This window comes from Lepus europaeus, chromosome 11 (genome assembly GCF_033115175.1).
Source record: "Lepus europaeus isolate LE1 chromosome 11, mLepTim1.pri, whole genome shotgun sequence".
Classification (NCBI taxonomy): domain Eukaryota; kingdom Metazoa; phylum Chordata; class Mammalia; order Lagomorpha; family Leporidae; genus Lepus; species Lepus europaeus.
The window spans coordinates 88,257,954-88,281,227 of record NC_084837.1 but is presented as its reverse complement, the minus strand read 5'-3'; the positions used below and the strand labels follow the sequence as shown (position 1 = coordinate 88,281,227).

Genomic DNA, 23,274 nt, shown 5'->3' with positions numbered 1-23,274 from the left:
ACATGAGACAGTTATAAACGAGAGGAATATCTTCCATCCATTGGAAAACATCTTTAAAAAAATTGTATTCCCAAAGATTGTGCCCTTAGAAAAGGAAGCTGAGGACACATTGTAAGAAATACATTTATTATTTATGGTAAATATGCCCAATCAAGACGTCACATACACTGTGGTTCACAATCTGCTGGGAAGATGAGGGCACACAGAATTCATCACTGTCCCAGGGCATCTTAAGCAGATGCAGCACTTGCTCCATAGCAACAGGAGGTAGCTACACAATTATAACGGTACAATATGTACTACTGTTTATCCTGTACAAATCACAGGATTTGTGCAGTAAATGTAAAAATAGTCCATCGTGACTGACACGGAAAGTTTCATAGAATTCCAAGATGGCTCGAAAGGTCCTGGATCGCTCGATTCTTCATCTCTTCCAGGAGAGTGTAGAGGCTCTCTCCCTCTGTCTGCCGAAACTGCCGGTATTCCTCAGGGAGATTTTCTTTGCCGTCTTCGGCACACTGAGTGTTTCCCCCCGCTAACTCTCTCGTGGGTGATGGGGAGCTTTGGGGAGTATGCCTTGCCTCTGGGTCCACGGAGGCTTTCTTGCTTATGATTTCCAGGTGTAGGTCATTGGGATGATACGGTTTTACTTGTGCAGATATTTTCACCTGTCACAGGAAGAGGAGAGATGTATTCCCGAATTGCATTCTCTACTTTGCATTGGAAAGGACACACACAAGGCACCCGCACAGCCTTACCGTAACGTGCTCGAACATCCGGAAAGCGACGCCTTGCCCGCTGGATGTGACACGGTCTGTCCTCTTGTACCATCGCCTGGGTGCTCCTGGGGCCCAGCTGCCAAGGTTTTCACCATTGGGCCCCAAATGGAGGACACAGCCATCTTTGGTTTTCAGATGTGCGCTTCCTTTAATCCCATACCTGAATCATTGACAGATAAGACAGTAGTTTTTTACAGCAGATTTTACACTTATCTACACAGTGTTCCTTTTGTAGTGAAAGCAAAACAGGCCGGCGCTGTGCCTCAACAGGCTAATCCTCCGCTTTGCGGCACCGGCACATCGGGTTCTAGTCTCGGTCAGGGTGCCGGATTCTGTCCCGGTTGCCCCTCTTCCAGGCCGGCTCTCTGCTATGGCCCGGGGGTGCAGTGGAGGATGGCCCAAGTGCTTGGGCCCTGCACCCGCATGGGAGACCAGGGGAAGCACCTGGCTCCTGCCTTCGGATCAGCGCGGTGCACCAGCCACAGCGGGCTGGCTGCGGCGCCATTGGAGGGTGAACCAACAGCAAAGGAAGACCCGTCTCTCACTGTCCACTCTGCCTGCCAAAAAAAAAAAAAAAAAAAGGCAAAACAAGTGTTTGCCTGCATCCCATATTGGATGTGCTGGTTCGAGTCCCAGGTAGTCCACTTCCCTGCTGATGTGCCTGGGGAGGAGGTGAATGTGACTACTGCTCCATACATCAAGCGGCGTTCCAAGATCCTGGCCAACTGTGGCCATTTTGGGTGGGAATGAGTCGATGGAGGATCTACTTCGCATCCACCATCTTTCAGATAACTCACTGAGTTAGAAGGTGCACTGTTCTCCCATCTCCCACTTTGCCTTTATATTTAGGCATCCTTACAATATGTGTATAGGGAACCTCCAGAAGCAGTGGATAATAATTTCGTCTGATGTGCTGTGCGTGCTCTCTGCAGCTGAGGCAGGCTTTCTTACTCCCTACTGCAGCAGATGGGACATACCTTGGGATGTAGAGCTGCACAGCGGTGTCCCGGAAGCCATAGATGATCCCGTCGGCGACGCAGCGCTCGTCTCTGTCTGCATCTTTGTCTCGGAAGAAACGGCACTGGAAGAGTTCCATTGCCTGCCTTTGGCACAGTTTCGCAGCCTGTAAGAAGCCACAGGCCCAGGGCCTGGTCAGAGATCCCCTCGGCCGGCGCCGCGGCTCACTAGGCTAATCCTCCGCCTTGCGGCGCCGGCACACCGGGTTCTAGTCCCGGTCAGGGCACCGATCCTGTCCCGGTTGTCCCTCTTCCAGGCCAGCTCTCTGCTGTGGCCAGGGAGTGCAGTGGAGGATGGCCCAAGTGCTTGGGCCCTGCACCCCATGGGAGACCAGGAGAAGCACCTGGCTCCTGCCATCGGATCAGCGCGGTGCGCCAACCAACGGCAAAAGGAAGACCTTTCTCTCTGTCTCTCTCTCCCTGTCCACTCTGCCTGTCAAAAAAAAAAAAAAAAAAAAAAAAAAAAAAAGAAAAGAAAAGAGATCCCCTCCACAAGGTTACAGCAGACAGCGATTCCCACAGCCACTGCTCTCTGCTGTCCTGGGAACACCCAGGATCGTTGCCGGTGTTCTGTCTGCGCACCTCTAGACCTGGGAAGGCCATTTCCAGGAACTTCTCCAGGCTCCATCATCATGCCAAGTCTAAAACTCGAGTTCTTCCGCGAGAAGCTTCTCTAAACTTTCCTGCTGGGATGGGCTGTGCAGGAACAACCATGCGGATTTTACAGAGCATGGTCCAACAGCAGTGCTGTATCCTCTCATTCGCGCTGTCCAGAACCTCAGTGGGGAGGTCTTCCTGTCTCTGTGATGTGAACCTTCCCACCTTTTGAGGACGTGTAATTTAGGCTGAAGTCCAAGTCCATGCAACTTTCCCCTCTTACATTTGTGAATGTATTGGGAGCATGGGTCAGATCCTTCTGGACTCACGTGATCCTTTGCTGGACTAACATGGCACTAAAGTTGAGTACCCAGCACAGCTCACCAAGAGGCAATGGCTAAGAATTTAAAAACCTCCTACCCTGTGTCGTTCGTTGATATGATCACACAGCTCTTCGAGGCTTCGTTCACTTAACAAATTCAGCTCCATTTCCGGTTTGTCTCTTGCGATAGCTGCACTCAGTAATCGATGTACTATGATATCGGCATATCTCCTTATTGGTGAGGTAAAGTGAGTATATTTGTCCAGGCCAAGTGCTGTGAAGAGAAACCAAATGATTGAAGATCAGATTTGGAAACAACTTGCTCCAGGCTATGGCGACCCAGGACCCTTTGTCACTCACCATAATGGTGGAACTCGTGCTCCCTGCAGGAGCCTGTCGAGAAGTAGAGTGCGTTGGACATGGCCAGCGTCGCCATGTTCCGCAGCAGCTTGTTGACTATGGGGTCCGAAACGTCGTGCGCGTTATCCAGGGAAAGCGCCAGGGACCTGTTAGAGCTGACAGAACAGAGGAGCCCAGTTTTACTCCAGGCACGGACAAGGCAATGCGTTCGGAAAAGCCTCCCGTCCCCTCTAAGTAACTTCCTCTGCCAGCAGGGAGACGTGTTTCATTCACGACCACATCTCAGAAGCAGCTCTTCTCTTCTACTACAGCAGCCTAGAGCTCCAGAAGTAATGCTACACTTGAGTGTCCCCCGAGTTAAGATTGTCCCTGCTGCGGCTGGCACCCCACACGGGTGCTGGTTCGAGTCCTGGCTGCTCTGCTTCTGATCCAGCTCTCCGCTGTGGCCTGGGAAAGCAGTGGAGGATGCCATCCATGAGGCAGACCCAGAGAAAGCTCTTGATTGGCTCAGCTCCAGCCATTGCCACCAATTGGGGAATGAACCAGCAGGTGGAAGACCTCTCTGCCTCTGCCTCTCTAACTCTGCCTTCTAAATTTTTTATCGAATTATTGCCCCAGCACAACACCTCCTAAGATGCACAAACAATCCCGAGTTTGTTAAGTAGGTCTGGGAACAGGCATTGAGGCCCAACAGGCTAAGCCTCCACCTGATACTGGCATCCCAGACGGCTTGTGATCCAGCTCCCTGCTCATGGCCTGGGGAAAGCACTGGCAGATAGCCCGAGGTCTTTGGTCCCTACCCCCATGTGGGAGACCCAGATAAGCTCCTGGCTTTGGATCAAGGCCCAGCTGGGGAGGGAACCCACGGGTGACGAACCCTTGTAGCTCTGCTAGCTAGTGACTGTGCAGCCCAGCCTGGCGCTCCTACCTAGTATCAATGTAGAACCCTCCGGCCTGGGCGCTCTGCTTGAGCTCCGAGAAGAGGTTCTGGCATGGAGGCGGGTGCCGGCGCAGCAGGGCCTGCCTGGGGAAGCTTTCGTAGATTTTCCTGGCCACCCAGTGGTTGGCGAGTATCATACACTCCGCCACCATCCGATGGACTGTACGTTGCTGCCGGGGGATGAGGTCGAGAATGTTCCTCTCGTCATCGAACAGCACACCGATTTCAATGCCGTCCAGATCTAAGGCACCATCGAGACCTCGCTGCGCCCGGAAGTGGCTGGCTATGTCTGCCAACTTTTCAATCGCCCATGTGAGTTCCTGCAGCCTGTCTTCTTTCTCCTTTTTGTCCATATCTTGGAATTCCTTCATGTCATTTGTGATGCCCAAGTTCCCATCGAGGAGCTCCTGAGCTGCTTCGTAGGAGAGTTGGTATGTGGAATGGATAATTGACCTTCCATACCACACACTCTTAATCTCGTAGGTGGTCCTATGCAGTTCCCAGATGACACTCATAGCGTATCTACAAAAGCAGTAACATCAACAATGTCACTATCCACACCTTCACCCCTTGCAGCAAGAGAATTGAACCTTCAATGTGATTTGACTGAAATGACATTTCTACAGGTTTCTGCTCCAACTAGACAGAAATATGAGGCATACCGCCCCGACACTGGTTCATGCCAGATGCCCACAATAACCACAACTGGGGCAGGCGTAAAGCCAGGGGCTAGGAAATCCCATCAGGTCTCCACCACGGGTGGCAGTGGCCATCTTCTGCTGCATCCCCAGGCTCCTTAGCAGGACCGTGGAATGGAAGTGGAGCAGCCAGGACTGGTGTTGGATGTTGACCCAAGTGCCAGGGCCAGTGCTGTGGCACAGTGGGTCAAAGTACCATGTGGCAGTGTCAAGGATGTAGTTCCAACCCTTCTATCAAGTGGGCAGAGAGAAGCAGACAAGGTATTGTGTGAAAGCCTATGGGAAATGAGGCATCCTGCACTGCTGGTGAGCATGTGCCTGGTGTGATCCCTGAAGGCAATTCGATCCTATTCACACTGACGCATGGGCTCCAGCTCAGATCCCACCTCCTGAGATTCCCCCCTGTCCTTCTGAACATGCAAAATTCAGCGCAGCTTTGCTTGTAATAGGACAATGGGCAAATACCCGACTTTCCAGTTCTTAATGTGGAATTATCTCCAAGACACATGAACTGCTCCATTTAAAAAAACGCTAGGTGTGTAAGAAAGGAGATCATGTGTGTGCAGTATTGTCTCTAGAAAGGTTAAAGTCCTGGCTGCTCCTCTTTTGATCCAGCTTCCTGCTAATGAGCTTAGCAAAGTAGCAGATCCTGGCCCAAGTGCTTGGGCCCCTGCCATTCACTGTCTAACTCTGCCTTTCAACTAAATCTTCAAAATACAGATAGAGGTACAGATAGAGGGAGAGCAGAAGCAAGCGGTGAGGAGGGGCAGGGAGGCTAGGGGAACAAGATCAGGCGTTCGGGTCGGGCACAGACCAGCACAGGGTGGCTGGGGAGGAGAGCACAGTAGAACCAAGGGCTACAGTCGTGAGCTCACCTGTCAACGCCGCGCAGCAAAGAGCACACATTGGAGCTAAGGACGGAGGGCAGCATGTCATAGCGCCGGTCGGGCAGGTAGTACGTTGTGGCCCTGGAAACACATAGGCAGTGAGACTGTCAGCAGTCATAGGCCCGTGGGCTGCAGGGTCCCACAGGGAGGAGACAGCCAGAAATCACTGCCCAGAATCCGAGGCCGTTTGCCTCTTCATCAAGTGCTAAAACGATCCCCATGGACCCACTTTGCTCTGACACTGCTCGGGGCACATTCTTCCGGAAGGCAAACTGACATCAATCTTGCTCGTGGAAGCCAAATTGGAGTGTGATGACCCCATGCGTGACATCAAATAACACATTCCTATGTGACAACTTAGCCCGTGACCCGTTTGTGGGAGACAGGAAAGGCAAGCTGAGCCAGTCACTGAACTCTAGTTGGTGTGTGGGTGTGTGGGGTGGGGGTTCCTGGACGAAACCATCAGCAGGGCACCAACAGATTCATCTGAAAGTCGCAGGCATTCCAAGGCTTGCACACGGCCTTACCTAGCCCTAGCTTCGTTATCCAGGCAAGATTTCGGCTTCACAAAGTGGGTTACATCTGCTATGTGAACGCCCAGCTCCAGGTTGCCGCTGCTCAGAGTGCGCACGGACAGCGCGTCGTCCACATCCTCACACCCTCTTGGGTCAATAGTGAACACGAGATTCGTTTGCCTTAGATCTCTGCGGTCTTGTTCTTCGGGGTCCACGCTCCAAGGCTCCTCTGGGGTGTTCACCGGCAACTCGCCCATCTGCAAGAGAGGCCACCTTCTCAGCCATTTGCCTCCTCTGACCCTCAGGGGCTCAGTTCCATTCTGCGTCATCCTGTGCTGGCCTCCGATGGGTCAGGTGCTGTGCCTCCTGCCCTGGGTGCCCTGGGGGTTTGACGGGAGACCTCCCACCAGCCTTGTAAGCAGACTGGAGCCAGCACGAGTGGCAAATTTAAGAGCGCATGTACCCCTTTCAACAATGATCCACGTTTCAATGTCTTTGGCCTGTTCTGGTCAAACCATGGGGGACAACATCTAAGGCATCGCATATATTAAAAAATGATGCCAGGGAAGCTGGCACTGTGGCGCAGCAGGTTCACACCCTGGCCTGAAGTGCCGGCATCCCATATGGGTCTTAGCTGCTCCTCTTCTGATCCAGCTCTCTGCTCTGCTGACAGTCCTTGGGCCCCTGCACCCACGTGGGAGACCCGGAAAAAGTTCCTGACTCCTGGCTTTGGATCGGCACAGCTCCAGCCGTTGTGGCTGTCTGGGGAGTGAACCATTGGATGGAAGACCTCGCTCTCTCTGCCTCTCTTCTCTGTGTAACTGACTTTCAAATAATAAATCTTTAATAAAAAGATGCCAGGGATGATTAAAACAGGACCAAAAAGTATGGTCCTTCCTCTCCCTGTCCCTGTCTTGACCATCAGCTTGCAGTGCAGTGAGTTGAGGCCAACAGGGAAGAGAGAATTCTCGTCCTGTGACCTCTAAACCCACTTTATGGAATCATTTTCTCCAAGAGCTGCCAGACAAGTCAACAAAATAATGGCCAGGAACTACTGTAAAACATGAACATTTAACGACGTAAAGCATTCTCAAATATTTGATGAGGATAGCTCTGGTTCTGCCAAGACGCTCATACTCCTAATGGCAGTGCAAGCTGGGAAACAGTCTGCCAACAAGTAACAAAGCTACTTCAATGTCCCCTTTGACTTGGAAAAGGTAATCCTTAACGTGAGATTACCAAGGGAAGGATTGACCACATTAAAAAAGTAATGTTGCTGTATATGTGAAGTAGCTTTTTTATAATACTGAATAAAAATAACAGGCCAACAGCCAAATGGCTGAGCACACAGGGGCACATCAATATACAGTAGTTTACCATTAACTGTTAAAACCACATAGGCTCTGCCAATATGTAATAATTAAGCAAAAGAAACCTATCAGCGAATAGCACATTCAAGAGAATAGCTATTATCTGTTTCTAATGACGTGGAAGTGATGGAAAAGCCAATGTGTTGCGTTTGTGGGCTTTCCGTTTTCTGGAAAGTCTAGGAAAGCTGCGTCACGAACATTGCTCTCAGACCGAAGGCTCAGACGTACAGGCATCCTGGACTCTGCTCCCTGTTGCTGGGGTTGAATGATGGGTAGAGACGGAGCTCTGCTGGGGATACAACCAGCTATCCTCGACTTGCCGGATGGACCTATCCTGACCAGGAGACACCGACCTGCCACTTTGAAACATAGTTGTAGAATCTACAGACTTGAGAGCTCCACTGGAAACTGACTTGGGTCTGGTTGAGGGTTATCTGTGGCTTCCCAGCGAGTCGCTGGAGTCTAGAGATCTTTCCCTGTGTGCATAACGTGTCTGCCATTAGACCAGAGGCCTCCGGGAATCTGACCTGGGCTTCAGAGAAGGGCCGCTCGGAGATGTCGTGCTCCACGAGCAGAGACTTCATTTCCCCTTCCAGGTCTCTACTTGTTCCCAGTGTCCCTACGACGTGTCCGTCCGGATACCTCGAACCCAAGTCCCAGGAATCAATGTGGACGATTGCTTTGCAACACTGCAGGAGAAGGTACATAAAGCATTAGCCTCGCCTCCAGGGTTCCGTGGGTTATTGAAAGCATTCGCTAACGAGAGGGTAGAGACAGTTCTATAGAGGGTGGCCAGTCTGCAGGGTGGCATGTTTGATTCTGGGACTTGCCAGGTGGTATGGAATGGCCTGGCCCAGCGCTTTTGCAGTGGGAGGCGTTTCTTCGGCATCAAATAAGGAGGCTGTAATGTGCCACGTGTGAACAGCCAGCTGGCTCACACTTGCAACACAAGCCGTGAACCCAGTGGTGCAGGGTTCAGGGTAAGTTCCGGAACCTAGGTCTCAGATTGTAGGAGCTACTTCGAAGTCCGGGTATCAGTGTCAACAGGACCCTCACTGTCTAGCAGTTTCAGCAAGCCATTGAAACAGGCCCCTGGGAGCCTGTAACAAGGCTTAGGGTGTCCGAGGGACAATGACCAGGCTAGTGGGCTGCATAGCTGGAGGCAGGTGATGCTGGACAGTGCCTAGTCTCTTGGCGACAACATGTCTTCCCTCCCACCTATATTCCTTCACGGAAAATCGATTCTTTGAAGAGCTTCTACATCATCCCTACGAGGCACAGGGCTTGTATTTCTACCTTGCTTGCTGGAAGAAAGCGCGTTCGTGTTGGCCAAGTGCAGCTGTTGGAAGCTTCTCCATTGGTCAGCAGGACAATGTATTCTCTCTGGCTGTCCTACAGAGCGCTTTCTAGGACGTGCTCAAGCCTTCATTTGTTAGCCTTAGACCACTTACTAGATGGCACCTATGTATTTAGGATTTAACAGCACCTTGGAATGCCAGATGCCACCCACAATTTATTTGCAAAGCAATTAACAGTGCTTTCTGGCACTGATCCAAAAGCTGGCCAAGACAGAAGCAGGGCAGCCATGGTGCAGTGTCCTTTACCTGGTACTTTTCAGCCTGTTTCCTGTGGATCTGAATTCTGGGGATCCTACAGTCCCATGGCACAGCAACGTATTTCTTCGTTTTCCTGCTGTAATACTGGATATCCTCCTTTGATGGAAAGGTTACTATATAATCGCGCTTGTGTTTCTGAGTAATGCCCACCACATGTCCTGTGGAAAACAAATCACAAGGGTTAGCCAGCTAGCCGTCATCTAACTGTCCCTGTCCCATTTTTCCAAGCACTTAATTCAAGGGAATCTTTGAAGATTTGCCTTCTTAGCCATTTCAAACATGTAGACTTTCTAGAGATGCCCGATTTTTTTTTTTTTTTTAACATGGATAATCTTTTGGTAGCGTTTTTCTATGGGTTCGGAGGTGACATTTGGAATCCTGCTTTTTCTTTTGCCATTACCTCATTGATTTTGGGTTTCAGTATCTTGGAAAATCAAATCATTCTCACCCTTGTTTTATTAAGGAAATAAACTTGTTGGGGCCAGCACTGTGGTATAGCTGGGTGAAGCCACGGCCTGCCAAGCAGGCATCCCACATGGTTGCCTGTTCATGCCCTGGCTGCTGATTCAGCTCCCTGCTAACGGTCCAGGAAAAGCAGCAGAGGATGACCCAAGTGTTTGGGCCCCTGCAACCCCTGTAAGAGACCTTGATGGAGTTCTTGGCATACAAAAACTATTACTTTTCATTGCAAAATAATCAATTACCTATTTAAATATGCTTATTCTATTGAGAGGCAGAGAGAATGAGTTCACATCCACCTGCGAGTTCACTCCCTAAATACCCACAAGGCTAGGAACAAGGCTAGAGGCTACATCAAGGAGCCAGCATCTCACTCCAGGTCTCCTATGCGGGTGGCAGGAACCCTACCTGGGCCATCACCACTGCCTCCCAAGTATTAGAAGGGAGCTGGAATCTGAGCCTATATTGACCCCAGGTATTGCGGTGTGGTATGCAAAAAGGGCTGGAGGTGGCAGCTGCTTTGAATAATGACAGAGCACAGGCTGGAATGCAATGAGAACTTGTTTGGGGAAAGCGGTAACCATGTGTCCCATGCTGGTTACCTCGATGCAGCCATTCTGCAGGATGTCCATACATCACAACTTGTCTGCCACTTTAAATGAAATTGCCCTATTCCTGGATTGCTGAGAAATACCCAATTCTGGAAGAAGGCTGGATGCCAGGGTGGCATCCGCTGGCTCACCTGTGGGCATATACTCGCCGGCCTCGCGACCCGTGGCCGTTCTCCTATTCCAGAGGGATTCAGGGAACAGCTTCACGGCTACCCGGTCTCCGTGGAGCGCGCGGTTCCGGGGATTCATCCCGTTGATTAGGATTTCATAATCTAGTGTTTGGGGCAGCAGAGAAATCACGACGTCAAGGGGGCTTCCACTCCAGGGAGGCCCGAGTCCTCCTGTTCACCGCCTTGCCCTCCGAAGGCAGAGCCACACTTGTGTGCTTCTGCAGGCTGGGGCTGGAGGCCCTGTGCACACGCTCTCCCCAGGGCCGCCTCCTGTCCCTCTTGCTCCTCTTCCCACCCATTCCTGCTCATGCCCTCTCCAGGCTTTTCCTTTCTCCACCCAGAGGTCAGTATGAACCAAGAACTACACTCCATCTCAGGACAGCTCATTTACCTGGCTTTCTCCCCCCATTTGCATTCCTTTCGAAAGCCCAGGGAGCCGACAGACCACACTGAGGCAGGACAGAGCAATGTTTTTAAACCACAGCCACAGAGCCTTGGATCCAAGCCCAGCTTACTGGTTCTGAGACCTTAAGTTTATAAAAATGAAGTGACAATGTAGGGAACCCTTCTCCACACCCCCTCACTGCTACCATGAGATTGGGGTGTCAGTAACACCTTTGCTTCCTTGTTGTGTGCTGTGAAGTCAGGTGGAAATGTAGGTGAGGCTTATATACTGTACCTTCTTCACTCTGCTCTGTGTCCTGCACGCGGACAAATGCTTCCGCTTTTGTTTGTCTATTCACACACAATATTCCCTAAAACCAGAAAAAAAATCAATGTGGTCAACAGTTTTTCTGCCCATTTTCCTTCCAAGTGCTATGAACAACAGTCGTCACTAACACCTATCCACGTGGTCAGGAGCCCTGAACAAATCTTATCTCGAAGCCAGTGACAGGAGGCATGTACAAAACTGCTTCGGTCTCTGGTCTTGAGGCTCAGGACACCACACAACGGAACGGCATCATTCCAGAGTGGCCGCCAACTGGACAGCCAACATCGAGGGACACAGGCCCAAGGCTGTGTGCACGTCCACTGTCCTGGCTTGCCTGTTCCCATCTGGTTTGCAGCCTCAGGCCGCCAGGAGGGGAAGGAAACAGCTGTTGCCTCTTCATGGCAGCCCTCACCTCCACGTAGCGGCCAGACTGTAGCCCAGCTTCTAGAACGTCCGGGGGGAGATAGTGGTTGTAATTAAGTCCTGAGGCTTCCAAGCGCTCCAGCTTTTCTTCATACAGGGCTTCATCAGTGAAGTCACAGGAGCTGTGGGCAGCCTCCAGATCCGAATAGAACTTTTTCAAATACTCCTGTGTCGTACAAAGGCATGGAGAAACAGGATCAGAACAGAACTGTGTGGTGGCACTATCCAAGCCCCAGCTGGCACTGCCGTCTGCATGGTGAGGACTGACAACAGCAGTCCCCTCCTGAGCCTCCTGCTGCCACTGAGTGGTTTTCTCCCTTCCTGTTAAAGCCCGAGACTCAGAGGAAGCCCAGGGGGTAGGGACCCGGACTTGGCACCTTGAAGGTGCCCAGGGGGTAGGGACCCGGACTTGGCACCTTGAAGTCTTTCCGATTGCACTTTGTATGGACCTCATGGCTACACACAATGGCCTACAGAGAAGGCAGAGGCAAAAGCTCCTCTTTATATGCTGTGTTAAAGATTGAGGGGCCGGCACCGTGGCTCACTTTGTTAATCCTCCGCCTGCAGCGCCAGCATCCCCTATGGGTGCCAGGTTCTAGTCCGGTTGCTTCTCTTCCAGTCCAGCTCTCTGCTGTGACCCGGGAGTGCAGTGGAGGATGGCCCAAGTGACTGGGCACCTGCGCATGGGAGACCAGGGGGAAGCACCTGGCTCCTGGCTTCGGATCGGTGCAGCGCTGGCCATAGCGGCCATTTGGGGGGTGAACCAACGGAAGGAAGACCGGTCTCCCTCTAACTCCACCTGTCTAATAATGAAAAAGATTGGAAAGGCAGGGTGACAGGAGCACTCCGAGATCTTGCATCCTCTGGTTCACTTCCCAAATGACCACAGCCAGGGCAGGGCCAGGCCGAATCCAAGAGCCACGAAGAGCAGCCAGGCATTTCCATGTGGGATGCCAGCCCTGCAAGTGGTGGCTTGATCCTCTCCTGGAGTCTTAGCTCACGTCTGTATTGGAATTGAACAGCAAATAGGTTGTCCTCAGTGTCAACACCAGCATTTCCCCCATTCATTTCCGGATCCTGTGGTAACTGCTGTTCTTCCTTTGGTCCTTTCAGAAGTTTTGTCTATGCTCACTCAGTGCCTCCATGCTATGGTCACCGGCCACTTATCAGCACCAAACTTGTCATTATGGGCCAGCTTGTCTCAGTGCTTCTCCATCTCCAAAGATGCTGGCCTTCCCTTTCATCCAAACTCAACTGTTTTCCTGCTCTCACTCACCTTGAGGGGGGCACAGTTGGAGATGCTACACACAATGAGAAGTGTTCTAGACTGCTGGACTACAAAGAAAACTAATTCTCACAAAAAGCAAGGAAATGTAATACTTTTGACTCGACTGTCCTCTGCAGGACAAGACATGATATACTGCCACAGAAAAACACCAGTGACACTGCTATTCATATCCAGCACCCCTGGAAGTCTCTGGCATGCCAGAACACTTCTTTAGAGCAAGGCCACGAAAATCCCATTGGCAAATCTTTAGGAATACATGCTCCTGGGAACCCTCAGAGAACCTACAATTCAGAGTCCAGCTAGGGTTTCTGTAAATCCACAGTGATCGGAGCGTCTCATTAAGTTTCTACCTAGCAGGATGGAACTGCTTCAAGCTCTACTTTCTCTTTTCTGGGTTGCCAACGGGATCTAGACTCCGAGGAGCAACACTGGAAGTGAACACACAGCCATGTACACCACAGCCGGAAATACCTTGAACGTCATGACAGATACTCCTTCGCTCTTCACTTTGAATCTCTTTATGGAATCTTCGTCTGCCACAATGACGATGGGCATCTTCTCCCCGCAGTGCTTATAATACCACAAAGCCGCGGCGTAGATAATCCTGGAACAAAGCACACAGGAGCCCTCACACTGCCAGAATTTCACCGATCTGCCGTCCTCTGGTCTCTTGAGACCATTCGTGCACTCCTCATCCCAGAAAGCTTTGGGCTTCTATTATTGATAAGCCCCGGGTTCTGAGACACACACAGAGGAACCACAATTTGCATTTCTTCCTTGAGCACCCTGTCTGTCATATTTTAGCACCTTTTAACTGGAGGGCTCGCACACAGCACCCCACACGATGCCTGGGGAAGCCCACAAGATTTACAGGTGAATCTTTGGCTAACAAGACAAGGCTGAAAACAGCTGAAGACCAGGATGCAGTCTGAAACGGAACCATCTAAAATGCCCAGAAATCGGCTGCAAAGTACTTGAACTTGAACACAGTTCTCAGACCCAGGCTGTGCTTCCAAGACTGGGTTGTAAGCACAAGAGAGCCCAACGTGGATAAGCACTTCTGTGGTACTCAGGGGTCCCTGTTGAGAGAAATGCTTTTTCCTCTCAGGTCTTGTCCCCTGAGAAAACCTGGGGCTGCAACAGCACCCAGTATGGATCCATTCCTAGGTGCCTTTGCAGAACGGACGTGTTTAAGAGCTAGAGCAGATCAGTCGTGCAAGGAAAAGATGACATGTTCTATACGGTAAGGTTTTTTTTTTTTTTTTTGGTGTGCCTAGCACCTGTACCCTGGGCTCACCTTGATGAGGGGCCACTAGACAGAGTCCACAACGCTTAGGAATGTCCCAGCTTTTGGGAGTCCGAGCCCAATGCCTCTGCACCGGGGATGACTTCGGAGGCACATTCTGCATGGCATCTCAGGCCACTCCGCAGTGGCAGCTGGGCCTCGTGTCACTCAGCTGGCCATCGTGTCCTAGCGCCATCTCTGGGTATAGCTCCCACCCAGACACTGCCTATCGAAGCGCTTGCGCTGGGCTCTGCTGCTTAGGATGGATCTCAATGAAGCCACCGCACTTTCTCCAAGAGCTTTCAGAATTGTCATCTAGCAGTTTCAGTTCAGTGGGTCTAGCTGGGACTTTAGAACTCATACCCAACACAATGAGATTATCTTATTGGCTTCAAAGCAGGGCCCCTTGTCCCCACACCCATGCCCCAAACATTGCATTATCCTGCAGTTAGGATCTGGGGCAAACTCCCACTGGCTACCTAGTAGATCTTCCTCATCCCGATTTCTAAAATATTTCAATTACATATTCAAATGACATATCTAAACTACCAACATCACGTGCTTTTAGTATCATGGTTCCCCTAAAAAACTCCTGGTCTGTTTTAGATCAGCTTCCAATGAGGCAGCAAGAGATGCCCACATGAAAACCACAGCAGATGACCATACCTTTTCGCCCAATCTTTCTTCAACATTTGCTTTCCCCAAGCGTGGTAGCATGAAGCATGGTACTCGTTTGCGAAGAGTACACACTCGCGGCTCGGGTCCTTGAGGAGGCTCCGCAGCTTGTTATAGTACCTGTGCCACGGGGGAGACAAGTCAACGCACAGCAGGCACGCATCTCCATCTTGCCAACCCAAGCCGAGCAGAAGCCGGGTGGTAGCTTTTGTATGATTTTTCTGCCCAGCTCCACCTGTCCCTTCCAGCAGCGTATAGCCACTTGTATTTTTGTACCTTGGGAAGCATTAACAATTTACTTCTTGCTGGCAGCCCTAGGAAAGGAGAGAGAATCCCAGCCACACTAGCCTGTGCCATAAATCAATGATGAAGTCTCACAGAGCCAGTTTCTAAGAAGGTGCTTTTTAGTAGTTAAGGTTGTATAGAATCACAGAAAACATCTGCCTATTTTAAAGGGATCAAGGGGTTAGTGCTGTGGTACATGTCCATCTTGAGAGCTGCTTCAAGACCCGACTACTCTGCCCCAATCCAGTTCCCTGCTTATGTGGCTTGGGAGGAAGCCAAGTGATGGCTCAAGTCCCTGGGTGCCTTCCACCCCTGTGGGAGACATGGAGCTCCAGCTCTGTCACTTTCAAATAAAGACATCTTAGTACAGAGCAGGTGAAGGCAGTTAGTGCTAAGGTGGGTACCTGACATCTTCAGAGCCCAGCCATGCTTTGGCTTCACACCTTCCCGTTAGACCCCAGGCATCTCAAGTTCAGCCTTCCGGAAACTGATGCATCAAAGCTTACCCGGGTACCACAGAGCCACCACCACCCTGCCTGACACTTAGCAAAACACACAACAAAAACCAAAACAGGTTCACTCCCATACATGCAGGCTTCTTGCATCAGCTACCTATCAGCCAGGCAAAACAGATTAATAAATGGCCTGGAACAGAAATAGGACAGGCAGCAAACAGCAAGTCCCTCTGTGGGCGACAGGTGTGGGCTCTCGGTTGTAACTGAAGAGTGCAGCCACCCTAGCTGTATTTTCTAGTCAGATCAGTGCGCTTGATGGAGCTCAATAACCTGCATGCATGGCAGGTTAGGAGCGTCCCAGCACCTTGAACAGGTCTCCCCAGAACCCAGCAATAGCTTCAGACGGCGGAGGACAAAAAAATTGTATTCGGGCCCAATCACATGCCACGTCTTTTTTAAAAAGGCAGGAGACAAAATGATCTATCATCTACCAGTTTACTCCCTAAATGGTCAAAATGGCCAGGCCTTGCTCAGGCCAAAGAAGTTTCAGCTGGATCTCCCATCTGGGTGCAGGGGCCCCCTCCTGCAGCCTCCCAGGGCTCAAATCAGCAGGAGCCAGACTCAAACCAAGCACTCTGATATGTGAGAACATCCCAAGCAGCAAACACCTGCCCCAACCTTGCTCCTCTCATCTCATCCCTGGAAGTCAACAGGTTTGTAGTAAGAGGGACTAAGACTGTGTGCCCTAAGGCCTCGGAACAGGAGCTCAAGAGGTGCTTACTATGTGCTAAGCCTAGGGTGTCACCTGGAAGCCGCTTTCCTAACTGCTCCTCCCTTGTTTTCACATTTAGTATAAGGGAGACAGAACTAAGCAGTGGAAAAACCAATCCTTTTTCATCAAGTTCACTCATTTTGAAATGTTCAAGAGAAAAGACATTTAAATACCCATGCTTTGCCTTTGAATGTCACAGGAATTGGCCTTGAAAAGCAATCCTTAATATTAAAAATATTTTAGAAAACAGGTTGAAAAGGCTCGCAGTGTGTTAGCAATGGGAATAGAACAGCACATTGATTTTAGTAGCAGAAATATGACGCCTGGAGCAGCATTTAAACCTGGATATGAGAAAATATCTACATCTTTGTGTCTGAATAAAATCAACTTCACACTCACTTTAAAATATTCTATCTGGAAAAGCCTGTAAACAATCCAGCTAATGCATACTTTTAACAAACTGACCATTATCTTAAGGATCCTTCTCATTTCCACACAATACAAACATACCTCCACCCTCTTTCCGAACGCAGAGCGTCAGTCACCGTCTGCAACCAAATGACTCCCTTCAATTCGGGCATTTCCAAGATGTCAAAGTAATGGAAAACGGAGCTGTCTGGGACCATGTAGTGGGTCACCCCCGCAGGTAAGAGTTTGCCCACTGAAACACAAAGCACAAGAGAGAGAGCATTTAACCCTCGCCCCTCCCCAGGGGCAAGACAACTTCCGAGAACTGTGTAGATAACGGGACAGGCCCGGGGTCAGCCGCACTGGGCCGCTTCATCGTGTCTCGAAGCTGCCAGAAATGTGGGCTCCGCGGGGTGGGCGGCTGTCCACGTCCGAGCGTGCACACCTGCGGACGCCCCGCAAGCTCAGCTCGGAGGGAAGCCCAGGGCCGGCAGGGCGGGCTGCCCGGTGCAAGCCACGAGCCGCGCAGCGCTGTCCGCCCTGGCCCGAGCTGCGTGGAGGGGCCCCGGCTGCGCCCCCCGTGCCCTGCGGGGCGGGGACCGGCGTCGCCGCGGAGAGCCCCGGAGGGGAAGGTCTGGCGCGCACGGCTCCACACCAGCTGCCCGGCACGCGCGCCCGGCCGGGAGGCGGCCTCTCCCCCACAGCCGAGTGGGCGGCGCCAGCCTCTGCCGCGCCCCGGCCCGCGCCGGAGCCCGCAGGCCGCCTCAGCCCGTGCGCGGGGCTGGCCGCTCCGGCCCTGGCCGCCGCAGGCCCGCGCCGCCCGCCCCGAGCCCCGGCCGACGAGCGCGCGCCTGGCTCGCAGCGCCGAGCGGTCCGGAGCGCCCGAGCCCGCGCCGCTCCCGCCTCGGAGCCGCGGCCGCGCCTCTCCCGCCGCCCGCCCCGCGCCGCGCGGCCTCCCGGCGCCGCCCGCCCGGCCCCGCAGCGTCTCTGACCGTTGCGGCAGCGCTCGGGCTGGGAGCACAGCGCGCTGCTGCAGGGCACGCAGGGCCGCAGGTAGTGTTCTCTCACGACCCGCAGCGGCCAGCGGTAGACGGCGTTCACAGTGACCAGCCGCTCCGTCTTCTCCAGCATGTTGCTCTCGCCCGCTCTCCAGCAGTCCGACGAGCTGGACCCCGAGCCCGCCGTCCCGGCCTCTCCGGAGTGGGTGAGCCGCGGCCGTCTTCCAGCCTCTGTGCCGCTCATCTTGCTGCTGCTGTGGGATCTCGGAGCTCGGGAAGCAAAGTTCTCAAAAGTTGTCCAGAAGTGATGGAGTAGGTGGAGGGCAGCGCGTTTATAAACGCTTGGGTTGAAAGGGTTAGGGCGACCAGATGGGATTAGCCCGCCTTTGGGATTCTTCACACCCATGGGTGTGGATGGGGCTGCTAAAAACGCTGAGTTTCGGGGAATAAGTCAGCAGCCCTCCCAGCCCAACGTTGCCCCCTTAAAAAAGGCCGTCTCTGGTCTGACGTGCATGTGTCTCATACTGGCAGAAATTCAAACCATGTGGGTAAAATGGGTAGCAATCCTGAACTTGGAGGCACCGCTGGGCCCTAATTAAACAGCCTTTGCAGCCCCTGGCCGAGCAGTGCTTAGAACTGCCAGGGCCGGGCACCTGGGGCAGGTTTCCAATCTGAGAACTGCAGCCCCTCCTGAGCTGACACACCCTAGGTGGAGAGGGGGCCCAGTTTGCCTCCAGGCACTCAACCACAGCCTTGGGAAAGCAGCTTGGCCTGCATGGGTCCCTTTGATCTCACTCCAGGTGGAAGGCGTGGGGCGTTACTATGACCATTTTATAGACTATGATGGGGTGAAGGCCAGGCTCCCCGGTTATTAGCTGGGGCAATCACAAGGGAATCAGGACAGCTCTACAGGTGATGGCCATGTGTTCAGAGGAATGAAACAGAGGCACTTCACCTGGGGAGGTGACTAGAGGGCACCCGGTGAAGGTGAGTGACGGCAGCTCAACCGGGGATGGGACACGTGGCCCCCTCCCCCACCCTGATGCTGCAGTGGGCAGGCCTAGGGGTGCCCACTCACCCACCCACTCAGGGTAGCAAGCTACTTTGCAAGTGTCAGATGGTGTGGACAAGATCCAACATGGAGCTGCATCAAAGAGGCAGGCAGCGCAGAGCCGGCCAGCAGGCCAGAGCACAGGAAAGCCCAGAAGGTGACCAGCACTGCCAGAGGCCCCTTCTCCCTCAGGAGGTCCACGCTGGAGACCCCAGAGGGCGGGGTGTGGCCACAATTGTCCACCATGTAAAAATGCTTCTGGATTCCACGGGAAGCCTGTGCTTGGGCTGTTTGTGAGTGTAGCTGGCGGCTCCTCGTTTTTGGGTAATGGCGTCTGGTTGGTGGCCGCGGCCCCCAGACTGGGATGTACGGTGCTCCCGGTGCAGGCAGGGGGGCTGAGCCCAAGCCGTGGCCAGTACAGTAGCGGTCGGATTGACCATTGCTGCTGCAGGATTTGCAGGCCGTTATGTGTTGCAAGCTATGAAGCATATGGAGCCAGGTCTTCAAAGTCTCCCGAAATCGGCCTTCAGTGGCGGCGAACACAGAGGGGGGTTTGAACCCAAAACGACAAAACGAGCAGCATTAATACCAGGTGTAAGCCCTACTGCCAACAAAGGAAAAATAAGAGATGCACATCGAGGAATTATGCTTTTAAATCACCCAGACAAGGGAGGATCTCCTAATACAGCAGCCAAAATCAGGGAAGCTAAAGATTTACTAGAAGGTCAAGCTAAAACATGAAGTAACTACATGAATTTTCAGTTCATGTTAGCATGGGTATATGGGTACCAACTTTTTATAATAAAACACCTCAGGTACAGTTTTTAAAAATGATTTAGAACAAACTAACAAAAAAAAGCTTCTGACAGCTCCCTGCTAAAACAGCAGAGGATGGCCCGAGTCCTTGGGCCCCTGCACCCGCGTGGGAGACCTCGAAGAAGCTCCTGGCTTTGGATTGGCGGAGCTCCGGCCAGCCATTGAGGCCATTAGGGGAGTGAACCAGCAGATGGAAGACCTCTCTCTCTGTAACTCTGCCTGTCATATAAAATGTATAAAATAAATGTTGGACAGGGCGTGTGTTTGGAGCAGAGGTTGTCACTTGGGACTCCTGTGTCCCATAGTGGAGAGCCTGGGATTGAGCGTCACCTCTGCTTCCAGGCGGCTTCCTGCTGATGTGCACCCTGGAGGCAGCAGATGACGGCTCACTTATTTGGGTTCCATGTGAGAGATCTGGATGGGGTTCCTGGCTGTGGCTCCTGGCCTTAGCCTGGCCCAGCTCTGGAGGTTGTGGGCATTTGGAGAATGAGCCCTTGGATAGAAGTTTCTCTCTCTCTCAGGTAGCTAGGTAGACATTAGCCTGTGTGTGTAAGAGGGGCCAGAGAAAATGGGAATTTATTTTTTGTGGCGTTGAATGAAGGAAGAAATGTAGAAGCAAGCCTTGGAAGCAGCTCAGCATTTGCCCATCCAAAGTCTTACCCTTGTTCCTTAACCTTGGATGGTCTTCTCCCTAGCCCAGCCTGCCTGCACCAAGAGGGCTGGTAGGTCCATCAACACTGTGCTGAGGAAGTTTGGGGAGGAATTTTAAGAGTTCCGTGCCCAGGAAGCCCTCCAGCCCGCGATATCCCCGAATTGGTGGGCCATACCCAACTTCTGTAAAACCTTCGGTCTGGATGCAGACTGGGCTCTCAGTCCTTTCCTGACACGGCCACCTGGCTTATCAGGTGTTGTTCCTCTTCTTTAAACTCTGCTGCCTCACTTAACCACTGCTTGCTCACATCTGAATGCCTTCTTCTGCGGAGACAAGACCCTCTGAGCCGTTTCTGGCAACAAGCTGAATGGTCTTTATAAAATGTTTAAATTTATTTGATTTTGAAAGGCAGAGGGAGACAAATAGAGAGCGCTCATTTACTGGTTCACTTCCCTGACACCTGCAACAGCGAGGGCAGGGCTGGGCCAGGCCGAAGCTAGGAGTCAGGAACTCCATTTGAGTCTCCCATGGGGGTGGAAGGACCCAAGTACTTGAGCCATCATCTGGTGTCTCCCAGGGTATGCTTAGCAGGAATTGGAATGTAGGCCCTTTGTTATAAGAGGCAGGCGTCCTGGGGCAGCTCAGTTACTGTGCCATACCCCCCCCCCCCAATGATTTCTCAAAGGGTAAGATTGGAATTTTAGCCAAAAGTTGATTTTTTATCAATACTTTAAGTAATCCAAAGCCTTTGCTTGCATTGTGACAATAATGTGCGAATCACATTTAAAAAAAGAGTTATTTAGCTATTTGAAAGGCAGAATTAGAGAGGCAGAAATATCTATGCACTGGTGCACTCCCCAAATGGCCAGAATGGCCAGAGTTGGGGTGATCCAAAGCCAGGAGCTGGGTCCGGTTCTCCCACATGGGTGCAGGGGCCTAAGCACTTGGGACATCTTCTACTTTCTATTTTCCAGGCCATAGCAGAGACCTGCATCGGAAGTGGAGCAGTCTGGCCTCAAACTGGGGCCCATATTGGATGCCAGTACTGTAAGCGGCAGCTTTACCCGCTTTGCCAAAATGCCGGGCCTGCAAATCGCATTTCTAAAAGCATGACCCCTTAGTTTTGTTTTGTTTCGTTCAGATTCACTTATTGATTTGAAAGGCAGAGTTACAGAGAAGGAGAAGCAGAGAGAGAGAGAGCGCGCTATCTTCCATCCACTGGTTCACTCCCCAGGTATCCACAACAGCCAGGGCTGGGTCAGGCCAAAGCCAGGAGCTTCATGCAGGTCTCCCACATGGGTTCAGGACCCCATGTACCTGGGCCATCTTACTATGCTATCCTAGGCCACTAATAAGAAGCTGGATGAGAAACGAAGTTGCTGAGACTCAAACTGCCGCCCCCATGGGATGCTGATGTTACAGCATTAACCCGTTTTGCCACGATGCTGGCCTCCACCCCCTGGTTCTTAGCATGAATGATCTAGAATGGATCAGAATGACTTCTTTGTAGGATGGTTGGTCATGTTAAGGTAGCTAGACAGACATTAATGTATATGTGTTAGAGGGGTAAAGACGATGGGGATTTTTAAGAAAATGGGGAATTTCTGTTGGGTAGCATGAGGAAGAATGTAGAAGCAAGTGGCCAGCAATGATGTATTTGCAACCTTGTGCTGGTTCAGTGAGCTTGTTGGGTGGGTTCCAGCCCCTCCCTGAGGAATCTCCCCCTCCCTACTCCAGTCCTAGTCTGCCAGGAGAGAATGAGAGCAGTGATAAGTCCTGAGCGACCTTGCCCTGAGGAATATTGTGTGGCTAGCCACCTTTAATCCTTTCTCCTGCCTTGTCTGGGGGCAGCCAAGGCCTCTGCCAGAGGCTTTTAACCTAGGTGATGTGGGCTGGGGAGTATTGGTTTCTATTCCGGGCTCTTGTCCCTTACCCAGAGGAGCATTCTAAGTGCAGACCCTTGTAAGGTGCGCAAACTAATAACAGATTTTATTCAAAAGGCACGAAAAGTGAACAGGTACACACATGAGCGTGGGTCGGCCCACACAGAGAAATGCCCATCAAGGAGGAGAGGCGGAGGACGCGCGGGCACCCACACAGCACTTGCAGCCACCTCCGCAGGACAGAGCAGATGCGTCCCAGGACAGAGGGTGTTTTGATTGGCCAGTAGGAGGATGGACTTACACTCGGGGGTTCTTTAAGGCTGCCAGCTCAGCAGCCCTAGACTAACACGTTGCTGCTCCCACATCATCATCACCCTGGCCTTTCCCCGGTCTTTTAGCCAAAGTCTCTTGGCCACACTTGTGCAGACACACACCTGCCCACGCCCCACGGCCAGTCCCATCACGAGTATCTTTCAAGAGACCAGGGCCAGCTGGCTCACTCTGCCCACGCTGGCCCTCTCGGGCCTCCCCGATGGCCTGACCTGCCCAGGGTCTGCCCTCTCCCCCTTCTCCCTCATCTGTGTCGGCATGGCGGGGGATGTCCTGTCTGTCTAGCAGTCCAGGCCCCGAGTTTCAGCCAGCCCTCAGAGCTTTGCTTCTCACTTCCCTACTGCAGGATGCCATGGGCCTCTCCCTCTGCCTCTCCCACCGTTTTGTAAGCAGTACTGGCAAGCACTGGTCTCGATGGTTTCTCTTAAACTGCTATGAAAATGAAAATGTGTTTGAAAGGCAGAGTTGCAGAGAGAAGGGGGAGAGCGCTTCCATGTGCTGGTTCATTCTCCAAATGGCTTCAATGGCCAGGGCTGTGCCAGGCTGAAGCCAGGAGCCTGGAACTCCATCCGGGTCTGCTGTGCGGGTGGCAGGGGTCCAAGCTCTTGGCCCAGCTGATACTGCTTTTCCAGGTACATTATCAGGGTGTTGGATTAGAAACAGAGCAGCCAGGTTGTGAACCAGTGCTGGTATGGAATACCCACATTGCAGGTGGTGCCTTACCCCACTGTGCCACAACGCCTGCTCCCAAAACTGTTTTTACCACTAACAAGACCGCTTGCTGGGCCAAGTTTTCCAGCACTTTAAGCATCCTCCTAGGTTAGCAGTGGCGGGCCTCCTGTCCCAAAGCGTCCACATTTTCTTGCTTATTAAGTTCTGAGTTTCTCTGATTGCCTATTTC

General features: G+C 52.2%; 2 protein-coding genes across 2 annotated transcripts; one reads left to right on the top strand and one right to left on the bottom strand.

Moving 5' to 3' along the window:
• Positions 1-377: 377 nt before the first annotated feature.
• LOC133770604 (DIS3-like exonuclease 1) lies at positions 378-17,774 on the bottom strand. The gene is made up of 17 exons (XM_062206660.1): positions 17,636-17,774; positions 16,746-16,896; positions 14,756-14,843; positions 13,235-13,432; positions 11,465-11,641; positions 11,020-11,095; positions 10,302-10,442; positions 9,089-9,258; positions 8,012-8,173; positions 6,127-6,371; positions 5,588-5,680; positions 4,003-4,536; positions 3,075-3,229; positions 2,813-2,988; positions 1,757-1,902; positions 759-939; positions 378-668 (listed from the first exon to the last, which is right to left on the bottom strand). The coding sequence occupies exons 1-17, from the start codon at positions 17,772-17,774 to the stop codon at positions 378-380; spliced, it is 3,123 nt and encodes a 1,040-aa protein (XP_062062644.1).
• Positions 17,773-19,433, top strand: LOC133770603 (mitochondrial import inner membrane translocase subunit TIM14-like). Its single transcript, XM_062206659.1, has 3 exons — positions 17,773-17,847; positions 18,732-18,849; positions 19,099-19,433. The coding sequence occupies exons 1-3, from the start codon at positions 17,773-17,775 to the stop codon at positions 19,431-19,433; spliced, it is 528 nt and encodes a 175-aa protein (XP_062062643.1).
• Positions 19,434-23,274: the final 3,841 nt, after the last annotated feature.